We start from the raw sequence: 15,358 nt of genomic DNA, 5'->3' as shown, positions 1-15,358 counted from the left end.
ATTGAGGCAGCTTTGAATAATTACAAATTGGGGCAACTCTATTATTACAAATTGGGGCAGGTGTTATTACAAATTGAGGGAGGTATTACAAATTGAGGCAGGTATTACAAAATGGGGTAAATATTACAATTTGGGGCACAACAGAACGAAATGATCTTGAACTTCTGTTGGCTGGTGGAAATATCTACTTTTACTGGGGCAGTTTGCTTCGTAAGCCAATCAGAATTTTTTAAATTATATTCACTTCCCACGAAATAATCCGCGAGAATCGAGACTTAAAAATGTTGCTTAATCATTCTATTGAAAATAAATAATTACATCAGTCTTATAGGATTATGAGTATTAACACGCAAAGTCAGTTTTTGTTGGGAAGGAAAGTTCACTAATTAGTGTTTCCTTTACATAAAACTCTTAGTAAAAACTACGAAAATAACCCGACGAGCGACAATAAAAGTGAGTTTTCGGGTTTCGTTGCATAGGTACATGGTACGTGGTTTTCTAATAAATGACGTAAAAATGCAACCACACTCGGAACTTAGAATGCAGTTAGCTTTATCATCTGTGATATCTAGCCAGCTACTGTCATTTTATTATGTAACACCCAAATTCGCCATTGTTCACCACCCCTACTCCTTGTAGCGCACCATAACAAATCTAGTAACACCCACCCTTGTTAGGCAATATTTCAAGTCTTAAGACCTTATCTATTTATTTAGTACCTAAAACCTTCATGTAACATATAATCAGGTAAACTACTACTTTAATATGAGAAAGAAGATTTTGCGTATAAAAAAACGCAAAATTTATGGAATAAATTTTCACGTTTTGTGGTGTTTTGAACAAATTTCGTGGGAAAAACTTTCGCAAATCAAAGAAAAAGGTTATTTTCGCGTAAAAAAACTTTCGCTAATGATAAAAAAATAGGATTTTTTTCTCAATTTTTATTATTTTTTTTGCTTTGTTTAAAGTAAAAAAATTTATTTAACTTTCCACTCCGAATCAGTTCCGTCATCAGTTTCTTCATCTTCACAAATGTACCGCTGAATTTTGCTATCACATAACAATTTAAATTCTTTTACCGTGTTATATTGAGCATGTAGAAGACATACCCGTTGGCAACCTTTTCAATTTTTTAATGACTTCACCTACAGTTGTGAACACTCCACTTGTTTCAGAGTAAAATAGAAAAAAGGAGAATGCTGCGACAAGTACTGGCAGAAGTAAAGATATTAGAGAAATGTTTAACATAGCAAAGAGAAAGAAAGAGACTAAAGTTGTAATAGAATAATAAACTGAAAATGGAGAAATTGTATACGTATTAATATAATAATTTTTCGCGTGAAAAAACTTTTGCGTTTTGAAATTTGTAAAGGCAAAATCTTTCGCCAAAAAAGGGTCAAAAACTCAATTCATTTAGCACACAAGATAACATTTTTGGTATTTTTGCGTAAGTCTAGAAGCAAGAAACAAATTCAATATGCATATCATACACTAAAATAAGGAAGTATATCTATGCCTAAATTATCCAAATATTATTTTCCCAAACTTGTGAAGAGACAGGAACTCTTGCTTTTAAATTACATTGGTCGTGTGTCCATTTTTGGAGTTGTTTAAAATGTAGTCAAAGTAGAGGGAGGCTAGTAAGTACCCTCAATATTATTTCGTTGATTCTTTGTGTTCTCATACTGTTTCTATTATAGAGCATCAAATAATATCCCCACCATGACTGTGCCCCCCTGCACTGTTCATATTAATTTATTGTTAGGTGCTCGAATTTAATGCTTGAAAACATGCAGTAAATCCACCTTTGCCTGTAATCAATTTGGAACAGTATATTAGAATGCCAGTAGTCTGAGGAAAAGTTTCAAGAACAATGTTACATTGTGCTCACATGTTATCTAAATGAATAAAGCAAGCACTTTTTCTAGAGATATCCATGTTTTCTATTTTTCAAGACCCGTCCTCCCTCATTACTTCACCCCAACTCCGCCCAATTGGTAATTTCCAATACTTCTTTCAGCTCCCCCTCTATTTATTTACCGATATCTCCCCCGCTGTTGTTAATTGTTGGGTTACTGTAGAAAAATGATAACCCCAGATGATTGGTTAGCTTTTTTTCACAACAGAACGAGAAAGCTATTGGATTTCGGCACATCATAATCATTGCAGCAGCGAAGCAAAACAAAGCTTCTTGGCTATCTTAGCAAACATTTGTTAACGTTCGACAGATACTTTTAGTTAATTTAAGTTAGTTTAAGTTAGTTAAGGTCGTGCATTTCATGGCATGTAGTGCCTTTTTGCTAAATCCATATTGTGATCAAGCATTTTTCCTCTTTTTAATACCTTGGACAAAGCCGAAGATTTTGTTCGTCTTCATAAGATCATGTTTTTTTTACACATGCGCGATCATTTCAGTAGGTAGAAAATATAAACAACAGACCACAATAATCACAGATATCCATCCAAAAGAAGAAATATTCGCTTAAAAGTAGTGAAATTTTTAAAAAGAGTTAAAAAAATATACTAAAATTTATTTCCAGTTCCTCTTAGATCTGACACTACCACAATAAATTTTTAATCTTCATTAATAACAATCCCTGCGTGAGTCCTGCTTTTTTACCTACACAAAAGTGCGCGCATGCCCATTGTTCTTAAAATAAAATCAAAACTACTACGTCACGCAGAAAGTGGTCTATACTATGTTTAACATTAGAATATCAATTGGATGAACCTGGAAACTACCTTGGTAATTTGGTTTTAAAAAGAATGAATCTACATGTTTTTATTGTCAAATTATAATGTAAGTCACGTTAAAAAATGTTAATATGAAGTTCGTTGTTCCTCGCACTGTTCTGAATCGATTGAAGTGTGTTATGTCAGCTATTCTGAGCCTTTTCTAAAATATGCTGGATAAAAAATATCTTTTCTAATTTTAAATGCTAGGTCATGCTGATTTGCTCAAATAATGTTTCTGTAAAGTTACTTTGCAATCGATATGTGCTTGAGGAAATACCAAAATTTTTAACGATCTTGGCACAATTTTGTTCATTTTTAAAATAGTTGAGTTGCTCAATAGATAATAATGATTTGGGATGTAATTTTTTGTAATTATTGTTCTAAAATGATACGAATTCTTCTGGTTCCTCCTTACTTCTGTTAGAACAGACATTGACGTAATATTCGAGAATATATAATGTGAGGAAAAGATATATGGTCAACCATATATGGTCAACCATATATCTTTTCCATAACCATATATCTTTTCCGCACATTATATAGACATTAAGAACAATAAAAATTATTCACATTTTAAGTTCTCTACCGTTACATTACTATCATTATCACCATCCAGAGATGATATAACCTTTGATGTCATACTATTCGTGTCCATCAGTGGAATTGAAGAAGATCTACTTCTAATACTTCTTAACAAAAAATGTTTGCAATAAATGAGACAAATGCTTTCTCGTTTAGTCATTTAATTTGTTAGTCAGGCTTTCCTTTCAGTCTTTTATAGATATTTTATAGATCTTGAAGCTTTGGCAAAAAAAGGTATATAATAAATTTTATAACTGAATAAAAATATTTTAAAACTAGACGGATTTTCAAATTTCCGCTTTTTTTCGTGTTGTTTTGTATATAAAACATGAAACTTTAACTCGGATTTCCCCTATGGAAAAATAGACTATGATGAATTGCTTTAATCAAGTTTTTTTGGATTACAAAATCAGTGATCAACTGTCTCACCTGACATTTTTAATGTGGATTAAAAATCTAGACAATAGTTAAAAAACCTCGAGAGGGAGAGTGGGAGAGTACGCTCAAAGTCTAATTTCTTTTCTTAGTTGGGAAAAATAATTTGCGGGTAAATAAGAAAGAATATCACGTGATTTAGGGCGTTACTCTGTTTATGCTTTTCTATTAAGTATATACATCTTTATCATTTTGCTCTTCTTGCCCTTTAAATTACATTTTTTGCTTTCCAAAATTTCAATAAATGCTGATGTCGTAAACGACTTTGTTCCACTTTTGCTTTCGTATGTCCAGCCATGGAGCAATGTACAATTTACACGAAATAAAATTGAAATTGTATTTCATAGAAGAATCTTTTCCTTCAAGAAAAAAGACCCATGTCTGAGACACAAAGGAAATTTCTTCACATTTTATCATTAAACTTTGATGTAGATATATGATTCGTGTAAACAGAGACACGAAAAGCGAAAGCCAACATTTTGTAAGATAACTTCAATTTTGTGATGATAATATGACTGACATGTTCGTCTCTAAAATACCTCGCTTATTCAAACATTCTTGTATCATTTCGAAATCAGAAGAAATCCTGTTAGTTTTTCCTTCCTTTCTTTGATCAATTGAAAAAAAAATGGGCGGAGAACATTTTTGAAATCAAATCATATATAAGGAAACAGTTATTATAAGTGATAACGTAAGTTTATTGTTTTGTATTTCACAAGTGAAGTCGTTATAAAAAATTTGCTTATCCTGACAAAACATGATACAATGTATCTTCGCTCACAATCTATGTGCACATGTACATGATTGAAAGAGGCGTCGTCGTGAGAAGTAATATAAACACGTCAGCAGAGTTTAAATTGAAAAGAGTACTTATTTGGATCAATTTTGCAAAAACAACAATTAAAGAGAGGTTCTTTATTTCGTATCTAAGAAATATAAATTGTAAGTGGCATGTGATATATGCACAAAATCTTAACAAGATGTAAAACTTCAATTGCAACACTCGTATTGGCTTTGTTCACATTCGTTAAAGCAATATTGTATGATTCATATCATTTTTCACCAACATGAGTTCTCATGTCGGTCACTATTGAGATATAGTATCGATTTGATAACTTGTAGCATATGTAACGTATCGTTACCAGTTCTTCTATCATACAGGAAAAAAAGACACATTTCACTGTAAAGAAAAAAAAAAGAATCTAATGTTCCTGTTATTATTATTATTATTCCGAATATTTATATATGATATAGCCACTTCAGTGTTGAAAACACTGTTATAACGTGGGTCCTGTGTTCTGAATGCATACATTAAGTATACAGCCGCACTGCCTACCCACTTTCCCTCAAATGGCATGGATTGACCCGTAGCTGTGATAAAGACACTTGCTAAACGTGCCTGCGCTGTGGACCGAACCACGGACCTTGTGATTGCGAAGCGAACTTCGTAACTACAAGGCCACTATGAATGCTAAGGGAACATATACTCAATTTTATGGAATTTTTTATTCAATATCTACAACAAGGACAGTTCTAGAAAAAATTAATTGCCAGCAAGATTATATGTTGATTTTCATTTAACATAAAAGCTTAGATAAATATTCCGTCTTTTTACTTGTCTTATCTTTTCATTTATTTTTATTTCTATGTATTTATGATAATAATTAAACTCTTTCTTTTTTATATACTGAATCATTCAGCGAGCAAACCAACTTATGATTTTTTTTAAGGGAGTTAGGAATTGAGACCTCACAAAGTACAATATCCATACAATATTATTAGACAAGAAATTTAGGAGAAAAGAAAAAACAGTATGGAGGAAATATATATCCCCATCCAAAGAAATAAATCGGGATTTCAAAATATATCCTAACGTGAAAAGCAAAACCGAAAAGCTTAGTTTAATTTTTTCAAAAGAACTGAGGATGGTAGGGAATTTTCAAGGGTTTTAACTTGCATATGTCTTGCAAAAAAATTTTTTTTTCTTTATGCAACTTGCTCAAATCTCTTATTTTGTCGCACGCGCGTACAAAAAAACTTGTGAGCTTTTCGCGAATGCAGTCCAATGGAAACGAGCCTTTACGGATGAGTAGCTTAAACACTGTCTGGGTATCTCACAGTTATATATTTTACCACCTTGACTCCTAACCACCATGGTTACAAACCAACCATTTTTACTTAATTAAGAAAATAACATTAAAAAAGAAGGATTTTTAAATAACGTAGATTTAAATAACGTAAATTTATTTCAATATATACAAATATAAATTTTCTTTTTTAACAATATTAACATATATATAAAGTTAAAAGTAGTCCATATTTGATTTTTATTTTCATTTTTTTCTTCTTTTTACTTTTCAGCAGTTAGTTCCAGACTAATCAAGTAAAATTGAAATTCTCAAAGAGTCAGTTGCCGTCAGGTTGGTGCCACATCCCAAACTTCTTAAATCGCAAACATTTTTTTTGATCCTTTGTTTTTGCAACACATAATTTAAAGACAAAATTTTTAGCAGATCGTCTCGAACGAAGTCTTTCATTATTTGTAGGACTTGAGAACCCAGTTGTTTGTAATGGTGATATAAACATAACTTCCGAACTATCCTTTTTGCTAGTGGTATGTAATACACTGGATGCTGGTTCAATTGCTTTTTTAAGCACTAAAACACGTCGTGGTGGCCTACATAGCGTAAGACCAAGCACAGCTATAAACATCGCGATGATGAAAATCAAAGATTTGGTCATTTTCAGCGTGATACTAAAAAAATAAATAAATAAATACATTTACCAGACGGTAAAGACATAACGGTTGAAAAGGATGTTACTAATTAATGTGAAAATTAATAGCAATTACTACACACGTATTAACTGTCACTCAGGTTGTTAATTCTTTTTTTTGCGGGGTAGTTAATTACAGATTATTAAAGACGGAACTAGGCAATTTTTTAAACTCGTTTGTTGCGGTAAATAAAGATTTTAATATTTTCAAATAAAGCGATTGTAATGACCCAAAATGAGATACAGCAGATTCAGCAAGAATTAGCAAACCATACCTACATAAATGAGAAGCTTACCTTTAGAGATAATCTTTAGAGTGTTCTGAATTTACGCTGTCTTGATAATTCGAATTTTCTTGTTAACTAAAATAAAGAAGGAAAAAGATAGTTATATATTTTTTCACTTAAATTCTTGAGAATCTAATTTCATATGACTATGCGTACCAGATAATGAAATGTCAATCGTAATGAGAATATGAGACACAGAGAATTTTGTAATTTGATAAATTCACAGGTGATCTTTAGCAATATCTTGTTTTATAAGCAAAAGATTTTACGAGAAGGTTGATTACATTATAAATTTGAGCCTTTTCTGCGAACCAGATGCAAATATTACATTACAAATAACCGAAATTTTTTGTCATGATACCGCCGCTACGTCACAATCAGATGTTTCGATTCATGCTCAATGAAAATATGTATATGCTCACCTTTTTAGAAAGATGTATGTTGCTTGTGTGTGTTACTTGCTAATGCTGGACGTCTCAATTTTCTTTCTTTTTATACATCAAATGTCTAATTAATGTTAGTCGGTTATAAATCTATCATAGGAAGCGTTGGAGTATTGGAACATAAAACAAAGCGGCTTCTGCTAAACCAATTTTTATAAGAATAATGTTGCAACAGGATTTCCATGTCAAAATATAATTTACAGCACTTGCAACGGGATGTAACTAGCTTACTAAATACACACGCGAAATGTCCTCGCATGTGGATGATGAATGCCTATTCAGTAAAGTTCACTTTAGACAGGTTTTGTAATTATCAGCTATTAATGAAGTAATGAATCCATCTAATGAAAATAGCATTGTTCTTGATTAAACGAGGTGAGACAATTGGAACTGTTCCATCATAACTAAAAATAGATTGGAAGTAAAGAATGCCATTTAAATCATAATCGTCTGATGCTGACTGTATTTTGACGTCAAAAATACATTATGGTGATATCCTTATTGTTTCGTTGCAATGTAACATGAGACACGAATTGTGTCAGCGTTCAATGAGAGATATACGCAATAAATTTTTCCCCAATTTTGAAAGTTGACGGTTACTATATTTAACACGTGACTAGCCTGTAAGTAAAATGTCGTCACCAACATGCCACGTGACCTTATCCAACCTTTTGGCGAATTTCATAACAAAAGATTTATTATGCGATGCTTTATTCGATTCAGCTTCATTTTTCTTGCTTATACGGAAAATATTTGAAATATTAAAAGACGCATGCGTAATGTAATCAAATATACGCTGGCTTGACGTAAAAAAGCAGAGCTTCAAAAAAATACTGGTCCTGCTTAATAAATCATTTGCTTTTTATAAATACTCCAGTACTTTGAAGGAATTGTAAATTACTGCAAAAGCTCCCATTTATATTCTTTAGCGTATCTTATAACAAAGAGCTGCGTCACCCTAAAAGTTTCTCTTTTCCTTTTTGATACCGTTTCAGAAAAAATCAGTAGTGTTCGCGTAAGGATATAAAAAATTTGAATATAGAGAATAAATTACATGTTTAAAATAGTGTATTGACTCAAACATGCAGTAGGAAGGGTCAAAAAATACTTGACATAAGTCAAAAAATAACACGAAGAGTGTGGGCGAAGTAATAGAATTTGTTGCAGGGGTCATAGTCCGGTACACATGCGCAATAATGGTAAAGTATAGTTTAAATTTAACAGGCCTTTGTGTACCACTAAACCGGCTGGTTAACACTACTCTACCCACGAATGCAGTGAGACCATGTTCTAAATTTTTATTTACACACTAACAATACTTTTGGATTACTTTTGTTTTCCCGCTAAATCTTTTAATATTTGTGGAAAAAACGACTACATTCGGCTTATCTCTTCGTAATATGTAAATACTAATGGCTTAAAAGTTTTCTTGGAGAAATTGTTGGCTGTACAATCATTTCTTCTCGTTCTTGTTGCGTTTGTATTATACGCAAAAACAAAAAAACTCTGGTTTCATGTGATAGCTCCGGGCTGGAGCTATCACATGAAATTTTTCAGCCGCGTTGCCGGGATCTTGCTTTGACAAAGCAAGTTATCGGTTAACCGGACCAGTGCGTTTCTTAAGTGATAGCACGTTGTGCTTTGTAAAGGTTTGTTAATAAAGATGAGATCTCGACAAATCGAGCCAGCCTGTTTTGCCCGGTTGGTTTATCTCATGTGATAGCCCCCTTCGAAAGACTCAATGCACGTGTTTGCTTGTTGTAGGCTGGTGCGTCAATCAAATTTAAACTTCTGTTATAATTACGTCTAGTCCTGCTACGGAGCTTATGACATTAATGTACTTACCTTAGCTAGTTTTAGGTTGGTCCTGCCTACAAGTTGCGTCGTTTATAAAGAATTAAAGACGCACGTTTCTCATTTATAAAAGCTGCTTATAAAAAAGTGTCCGTTAAGATTTTGTTATAATGAGACTAGAAAAGTCCTAAAAACGAGGTTGCGTTTGCTATCAATTACTTCAGGGAAACTTTCGCGAATACAAAAACTCGCAAGATTTTTAGGTAACCTTTTGGTAATCCTACAAATTGAAAGTTCTGCGACTTCTGAAAGTGGAAATAGATAAACTTTCCCGATTCCTTTTCAAATTGCTCGCTGAGAAAAGAAGTTCATTTTTGAAATAAATGTCCTGCAGAAGATGGACACTTTGTATTTACCCTATGGTAATAATTAAGCAATGCAACAACTTCTTTTTTGTGTGTATGCAGGGTGGCCTATATTGTTAATGATAGAAAAGGGGAAAACGTATATGAAATCCCAGAAAACTTGTCAACCTCGTCCCCAGGGTCTTATTGGATTAATTTCTTATCTATTTAAAAAGTAAAACATTTTATAAGATTGTTTTAAAAAAAAAATAAGTGATGTACTTTCTTCGATTTAAAAAGTTTGCACTGACTAAATTTTTGCAAATAATCATTTTAATCATAGTCATAAGAAAATGAGATGTTTTTCAACAGTTTCATGTGTGATCCATTGATGTGGTGACGGCTACGAATAACAACCTGGGCAAATCATTTTATCTTGGATGAGCGAGGCAATAATAATGGCGAATTTGGTTGCTTTTTTCTTCTTTCTCATGCGAACAGAATTGAACTGCAAAATAAGTTTGTACCTAGTTAAAGTAAATCCCTTCTACTGAACGTTGGATTTAAATAACAAATGCGAAAGGTATCATGAGTGATCGCACTTCAAGGTAGCTTAGCTTTTTTTGCAACATCAAAGATTCAAAGATCAGTACGGCACAGAGAACAGACAGATGTTTTAAGGAAGATTATAGCTATGTTGTTATTTATTTTAGGAGATTGTTTCTAAAATGAAAGATTTTCTTGTCAAAAATAGACATTTTATTGCCTCTTGTTGGGAGATAATATTTGTTTCTTGAAACAAAAGCACGTTTTCGTTTAGAGGGACAAAAATTTCTGTAAAGAGCAAAAGGTCTTTAACTAAGATAGAAATCTCTGGAAATAGATAAATCTCCCAAATGTGATCTGTGTCATACTGACGATCATAAAAGAGTTAGCTAGGGACACTATTCAAGCCCTGATTTATGAGAAAAATATAGCTATAAATCTCTGATCCGGGTTAACATGCTTGAAATTTTCTGATCATTTTCAACAAAAATGACCAACATATTTAATTTCGGCACCAAAAGTCATGAACATGCAAATTTTTTACACTATATAAGTACAACTGCCTCTTTTAGTAACCAAACTTTTGATGTTTTATATATAAACAAAAATTAACTGCAGTGAAAAGTGTTCACTGCAGTTAGATATTATGGTCAAACTCTTATAAGATTTAAAAACTTTAAATTACAATAAATCCTGTTCTAATAATCTATTCTAAATTTCCTATGTTGTACAATTTTTGCTGATAAATCCATATATGCGATTCATTTTTCTCAAAAGTTTCCTTTTCTTCTTTTTCAAAATTTGATAATGCTAATAATAGCCTAAAATTTTAACTGCGGAAAATGTCTGTTGGAATTAGGCTAAGTTTTTTTGTTATATACTGCAATCACAGTAAAGAAGATTAATTTCAATTTTATTATGTATATACTAGTAGATACTGGCCCATAGAGAAATCCACTTTAGCAGGAGAACAATCTTGACTGGAAATATGATATTACCTCACTAAGGTGACACCAAGTCCTTGTATATTTCACCTATTCCTTTTTGTACATATCAAAATCCTTTTCTGAAAAAATTAATAAATAACTTTTTGCTATGTGAGGAAGATCAAATATTTGTTTCCACATAATCATCTTAGGTATCAGTTTTTGCTACTCAATTATGTGAAAAAAAACATGCAGCATAAAAAAACCTTCAAAAAACGTGTTAGCTAATGCTCGTTACCATAGGGACCAATCGAACCAGAAGTATTTTCTGTTAAAACCTTTAAAGCTCTTTTTCACCATGTTATTTTTTAAGAGAGTACCTTAAAACCTATTTTATGAACTATAAAAGCTCTGGGGTTTGAAGCATGCTTAGAGTGTTTAATCCAAAAACGATTTTTTTTGTTTCATGAGTTTAAGCAGAACGCGAGTTTTTGCAGGTTAAAAATTGTGGAAAAAATTGTAATACTAAATATCTCCAAAAGTAAAGAATGTTAAGAAGATTTTAAAAATCGTTTTTACTGTAAATTAATGTTTTGTGGTCACAAAAAAAACCCAGCAAACATGAGAACCAAGTAGTTTTGTAAATGGGGTTGTTTTTTATTGAACGTGTCTATTGAACAGTCAAACTTAATTTTTTCTTAAAATTTTTAGCTATAATATATGAAGTCATACAAGCTATCTAAAAATTTTGGTGAATTTATGGTTTTTTTAAAATATCGCACCTTTTTCGCATACTCACTCGTTAAGAGCCTTAAAATTTTAACTGTAGATTGTTTTTATTTAGTTTCTCAGCAAAATTGCTGAATGGCGCTATTGCTGGATCAGTTGGTACATGCTGTGTATTTCCATTGGATCTTGCAAAAACAAGACTGCAGGATCAGCGTACTGTTTCCAGAGCTGGTGGCCAGGTAGTGAAAAGACTTTACAAAAATTTGTAAGTTTTGTACTTTTTTGGCAAGAAAAATATTTTGTAGTAATATTACATACTATACATCGTTTAAAGATTGCCTTATTTGTTGAACCTGTTACCTCAGTTGCAATGGTTTATGGTCTAACATTCCTAACATACTATTTCACAATCCCTACAAATAGATATAAGGAAAGCGTCAGAAGCAATTGAAGAGACTAAGTCGTCAATACTGGAATGTAATAAGCTTACTGTAATTGCAATCAATTACCCAAACTCTAATAAACCTCACAATCTTTTGCACTACATAAAAAATAGAGAATAATAATTAAGGAAAACTGCAACAAGATAAAATTTCATAAATAATTTGATCAACATCATAAATCATGTGATTAATACTATTTTTTATAAGTTATGAGCATTTAGACTTACTTAATATGTGGCCTAATTTTATCTAAATATGGTAATGGTTTATCTTTATATTTTTATGTCAAATATGAAAAGGTTAAGTAACCAGAGACTGGTATTTTATTAAAGATTCACCTCAGCACTGACTATATGAGATTAATATTTATCATTGTTTTAAATTTTTGTTTCAATGCTAACTACTTTCTACCATTCTCTTCTAGATTTACTGTTGCATCTTTCTTCTATTAAAACTAACAAAATACTAGAATTAAAAAAACCTAGTACACTTTCAAAACCACCACAATTCATTGAAGTGACTTTGTTTACAAAAACAGTGACGTCTTGGGAAACACTTTTCAATTATTTAGTTATTTAAATTTTGTGTTAGATTTCATTGCATGTATGTTGTTGGCAAAACTGAAGGCATTCGTGGTTTATACAAAGGTAACAGGTTCTTTTTTTGTGCCTATTTTTGTTTTTTGTATTTTGTCGCAACAGCTTACACTTTTGTGGATTACAGACTTAAAAAATGCTAAAGAGTATGCAAATGACACCTCTTTCTTTTAGGACTTGGTGTTAATTTAGTCCTAGTCAATCCAGAGAAAGCAATCAAACTAGCAGTAAATGATCAAGCTAGACAATACTTTGGTGCAACAAAGGGGTAAAAGGTCTAATTTTTTTGAAGCCAAATAAGAATTGTCAAACCAATCAAAACTTGTTCATATTAAGATTTTAAATTTTTTTAATCATAAAAAAGGCCTGGGATGTGTTGGTATTTAATTGATACATCCTTTTTAGGTCCTTCTTACCGCTGCACTATGAAACAATGGCTGGCGCTATTGCTGGCATTTGTCAGGTATGTAATAAAAATTGTGAAAAATGGATGTTGTAGTTATCGCCTAACTATTTTAAACGAATATTTGTTGATTTTTTTTATAGGTAACTGTGACCACGCCCATGGAGTTTTTAAAAATTCAGATGCAAGTAGCTGGAAGAAGTGTGTGATTTAAGTATTCATAAAGATTCTTATGTAATACACATGTTGTGATAACGTAAAAGCATCTTGTATGATTTTAATTTTGTTTGCAGACACATCAGGGGAAGCGTCAGTTAGTGCAACACAAGTAGCTATGAATTTGATACGTGAAAAGGGAATAGGTGGAATATACAAGGGACTTGGTGCCACCTTAGCGAGGTAATATCATATTTTTAGTACAAGTTTGCCTTTTATGAACTCTTGTAACTGTAAAAGAAACTATAACTTCCTAATATGCTACAAAACAAAATCCTTAAGCGAATGGGCAAGATTTTTTTCTCTTTTAAAGCCCAAGTGTTTATAATGTACCGTTCGTTTTTGATTTTTATCCCCATTTTTTCAGCAAAACATTTTAAATCACACAATGTCTTACAGCCTAAACAATGGAGAAACACAAGTTCTAAAATGCTGACAATTCTATATTCTTGTATCTGTGTAATTTCTAAACAGTTACCATGCATGATATCCAAAACTTAGACATGTATGTAGCTAAGGTTTTTCAGTAGGGTTTTAATTATATTTTCTTGTTAATGCTTTCAGTTCGCTATATAGATTTCGTTTCTGTGGAAAGTATAACTAAACTACTAGACCTTAACATAAAAATTTGTTAACCAATCAGGTTTACCTAATCAAGCAGAAAATAACCACAACCCAGTTAGATATGATTATTGTCCATCACATATTTATATTTTTAATATTTATAGGGATATACCGTTCTCAAGCGTATATTTTCCACTTTTCGCTTTTCTTAATTCGAAGGTATGTTGTTACAAGTGGTACTCTTCTTTGTGCCTCCTTATTGTTCGTGATGTTTAATCATTCATTCATTCGTTTATTCATTCATTCATTTATTCATTCATTTTTATTCATCATGAATATTTACAATCAAGTTGAACACTTCACTAATAAATTACTGCCAGTATTGCGTGTCCCTTTTTATAGTATTGCGTGAAATAGTACAATATGCTATACAGATTTCTGTGACTGTTCTTTTCTCCCTAGGGATATGGTGATGATGGCAAGAAGCCACACCCTCTTCACTCGATGGCATGTGGTCTGTTTTCTGCTATGTTTAGTTCTGGACTTGTTACTCCCTTAGACGTCATTAAAACTAGACTGCAAGTTCTTAAACGAATGGAAGGAGAACCAGTCTATAATGGAATTATTGACGCAGCTATAAAGATCTATAAGAATGAAGGTATTCCAGCCTTCTTTAAAGGTGCAGTACCTCGGATGATAGCAGTTGCGCCGCTTTTTGGCATTGCACAGATGGTATATTTTTTCGGCCTGGCGGAGAATATTTTCGAGCGAACATCAAATTTTAGAAAACGGAAGCAAATAGACAATTAGAATGGTTTATAATATTTTAAATTTTAGAAAGATTTTTTAAAATACATCGGTCACGGTCTTGCCTAGCTACTTAAAATTGAAGAATAGGTACATAGGAATCTGATGCAAAACGTTTCTTTTAAGTTTTTTTTACGTGCTTGGTCACAAATAAATTCCCTTGCTTTGATCTATGTTTAATTTTCTTTTTTAGGTTAGTGTAAAGGCTTATTTCCAATCCCGGACAAAAAATTTTTTTTCATATCAGCCGCCATCTTGAATGCAATGCTTTTTACAATTTCCTCCAATGTTTACACACGTGATATATTTCTCGCATTTTTATTACCTAGATAAGATTATTTTCGGAGAAAATTTCAAAATTCCGCCTATTCCATGAAAAATTTCCGGATACTGCTGTAAACATATTTTAATGTGCACGCCCATGTTAGAATTTTTCTTATCCGGGAATTATTTCAACAATTAGAGGTCAGTCTTTATCATGACTCCCTTCGTTCAGTTGAAATATAAAGTAGATAGAAAATTAAATTTGCCGTATTTATCTAGCCTAGTATTTATTTACCTATGTGAAATTTCTTTAAAAATAAAATATAAATCGTGGCTTTATTCTCAAAATCTTTGTTTTATTAATTGTTTAGCTGATTTAATAGCGCGCATGCGCGCTTGTTAAACGTGTTTGTGTACACGTTTTAATGCTCTAGCTGTCATTCGTCGTGAGAACGGGAAAATGTTGTT

At 32.0% G+C, this 15,358-nt stretch overlaps 1 protein-coding gene across 1 annotated transcript; it reads left to right on the top strand.

Moving 5' to 3' along the window:
* Positions 1 to 9,829: 9,829 nt before the first annotated feature.
* Positions 9,830 to 15,238, top strand: LOC130655027 (mitochondrial glutamate carrier 2-like). Its single transcript, XM_057457729.1, has 9 exons — positions 9,830 to 10,004; positions 11,713 to 11,862; positions 12,632 to 12,687; positions 12,811 to 12,904; positions 13,042 to 13,099; positions 13,183 to 13,240; positions 13,333 to 13,438; positions 13,984 to 14,038; positions 14,282 to 15,238. The coding sequence occupies exons 1-9, from the start codon at positions 9,985 to 9,987 to the stop codon at positions 14,627 to 14,629; spliced, it is 945 nt and encodes a 314-aa protein (XP_057313712.1). The 5' UTR covers positions 9,830 to 9,984; the 3' UTR covers positions 14,630 to 15,238.
* Positions 15,239 to 15,358: the final 120 nt, after the last annotated feature.

Source organism: Hydractinia symbiolongicarpus, chromosome 8, assembly GCF_029227915.1.
Source record: "Hydractinia symbiolongicarpus strain clone_291-10 chromosome 8, HSymV2.1, whole genome shotgun sequence".
NCBI classification, from domain to species: Eukaryota; Metazoa; Cnidaria; class Hydrozoa; order Anthoathecata; family Hydractiniidae; genus Hydractinia; species Hydractinia symbiolongicarpus.
The sequence above is the reverse complement of the archived record's forward strand: the minus strand, read 5'-3'. Positions and strand labels throughout refer to the sequence as shown.

Coding starts and splice junctions, on each gene's coding strand:
- LOC130655027 (XM_057457729.1), top strand. CDS start 9,985: ATGAGTGATCGCACTTCAAG. Junction 10,005..11,712: donor ATGAGTGATCGCACTTCAAG/GTAGCTTAGCTT, acceptor GTTTTTATTTAG/TTTCTCAGCAAAATTGCTGA. Junction 11,863..12,631: donor AAAAGACTTTACAAAAATTT/GTAAGTTTTGTA, acceptor ATTTTGTGTTAG/ATTTCATTGCATGTATGTTG.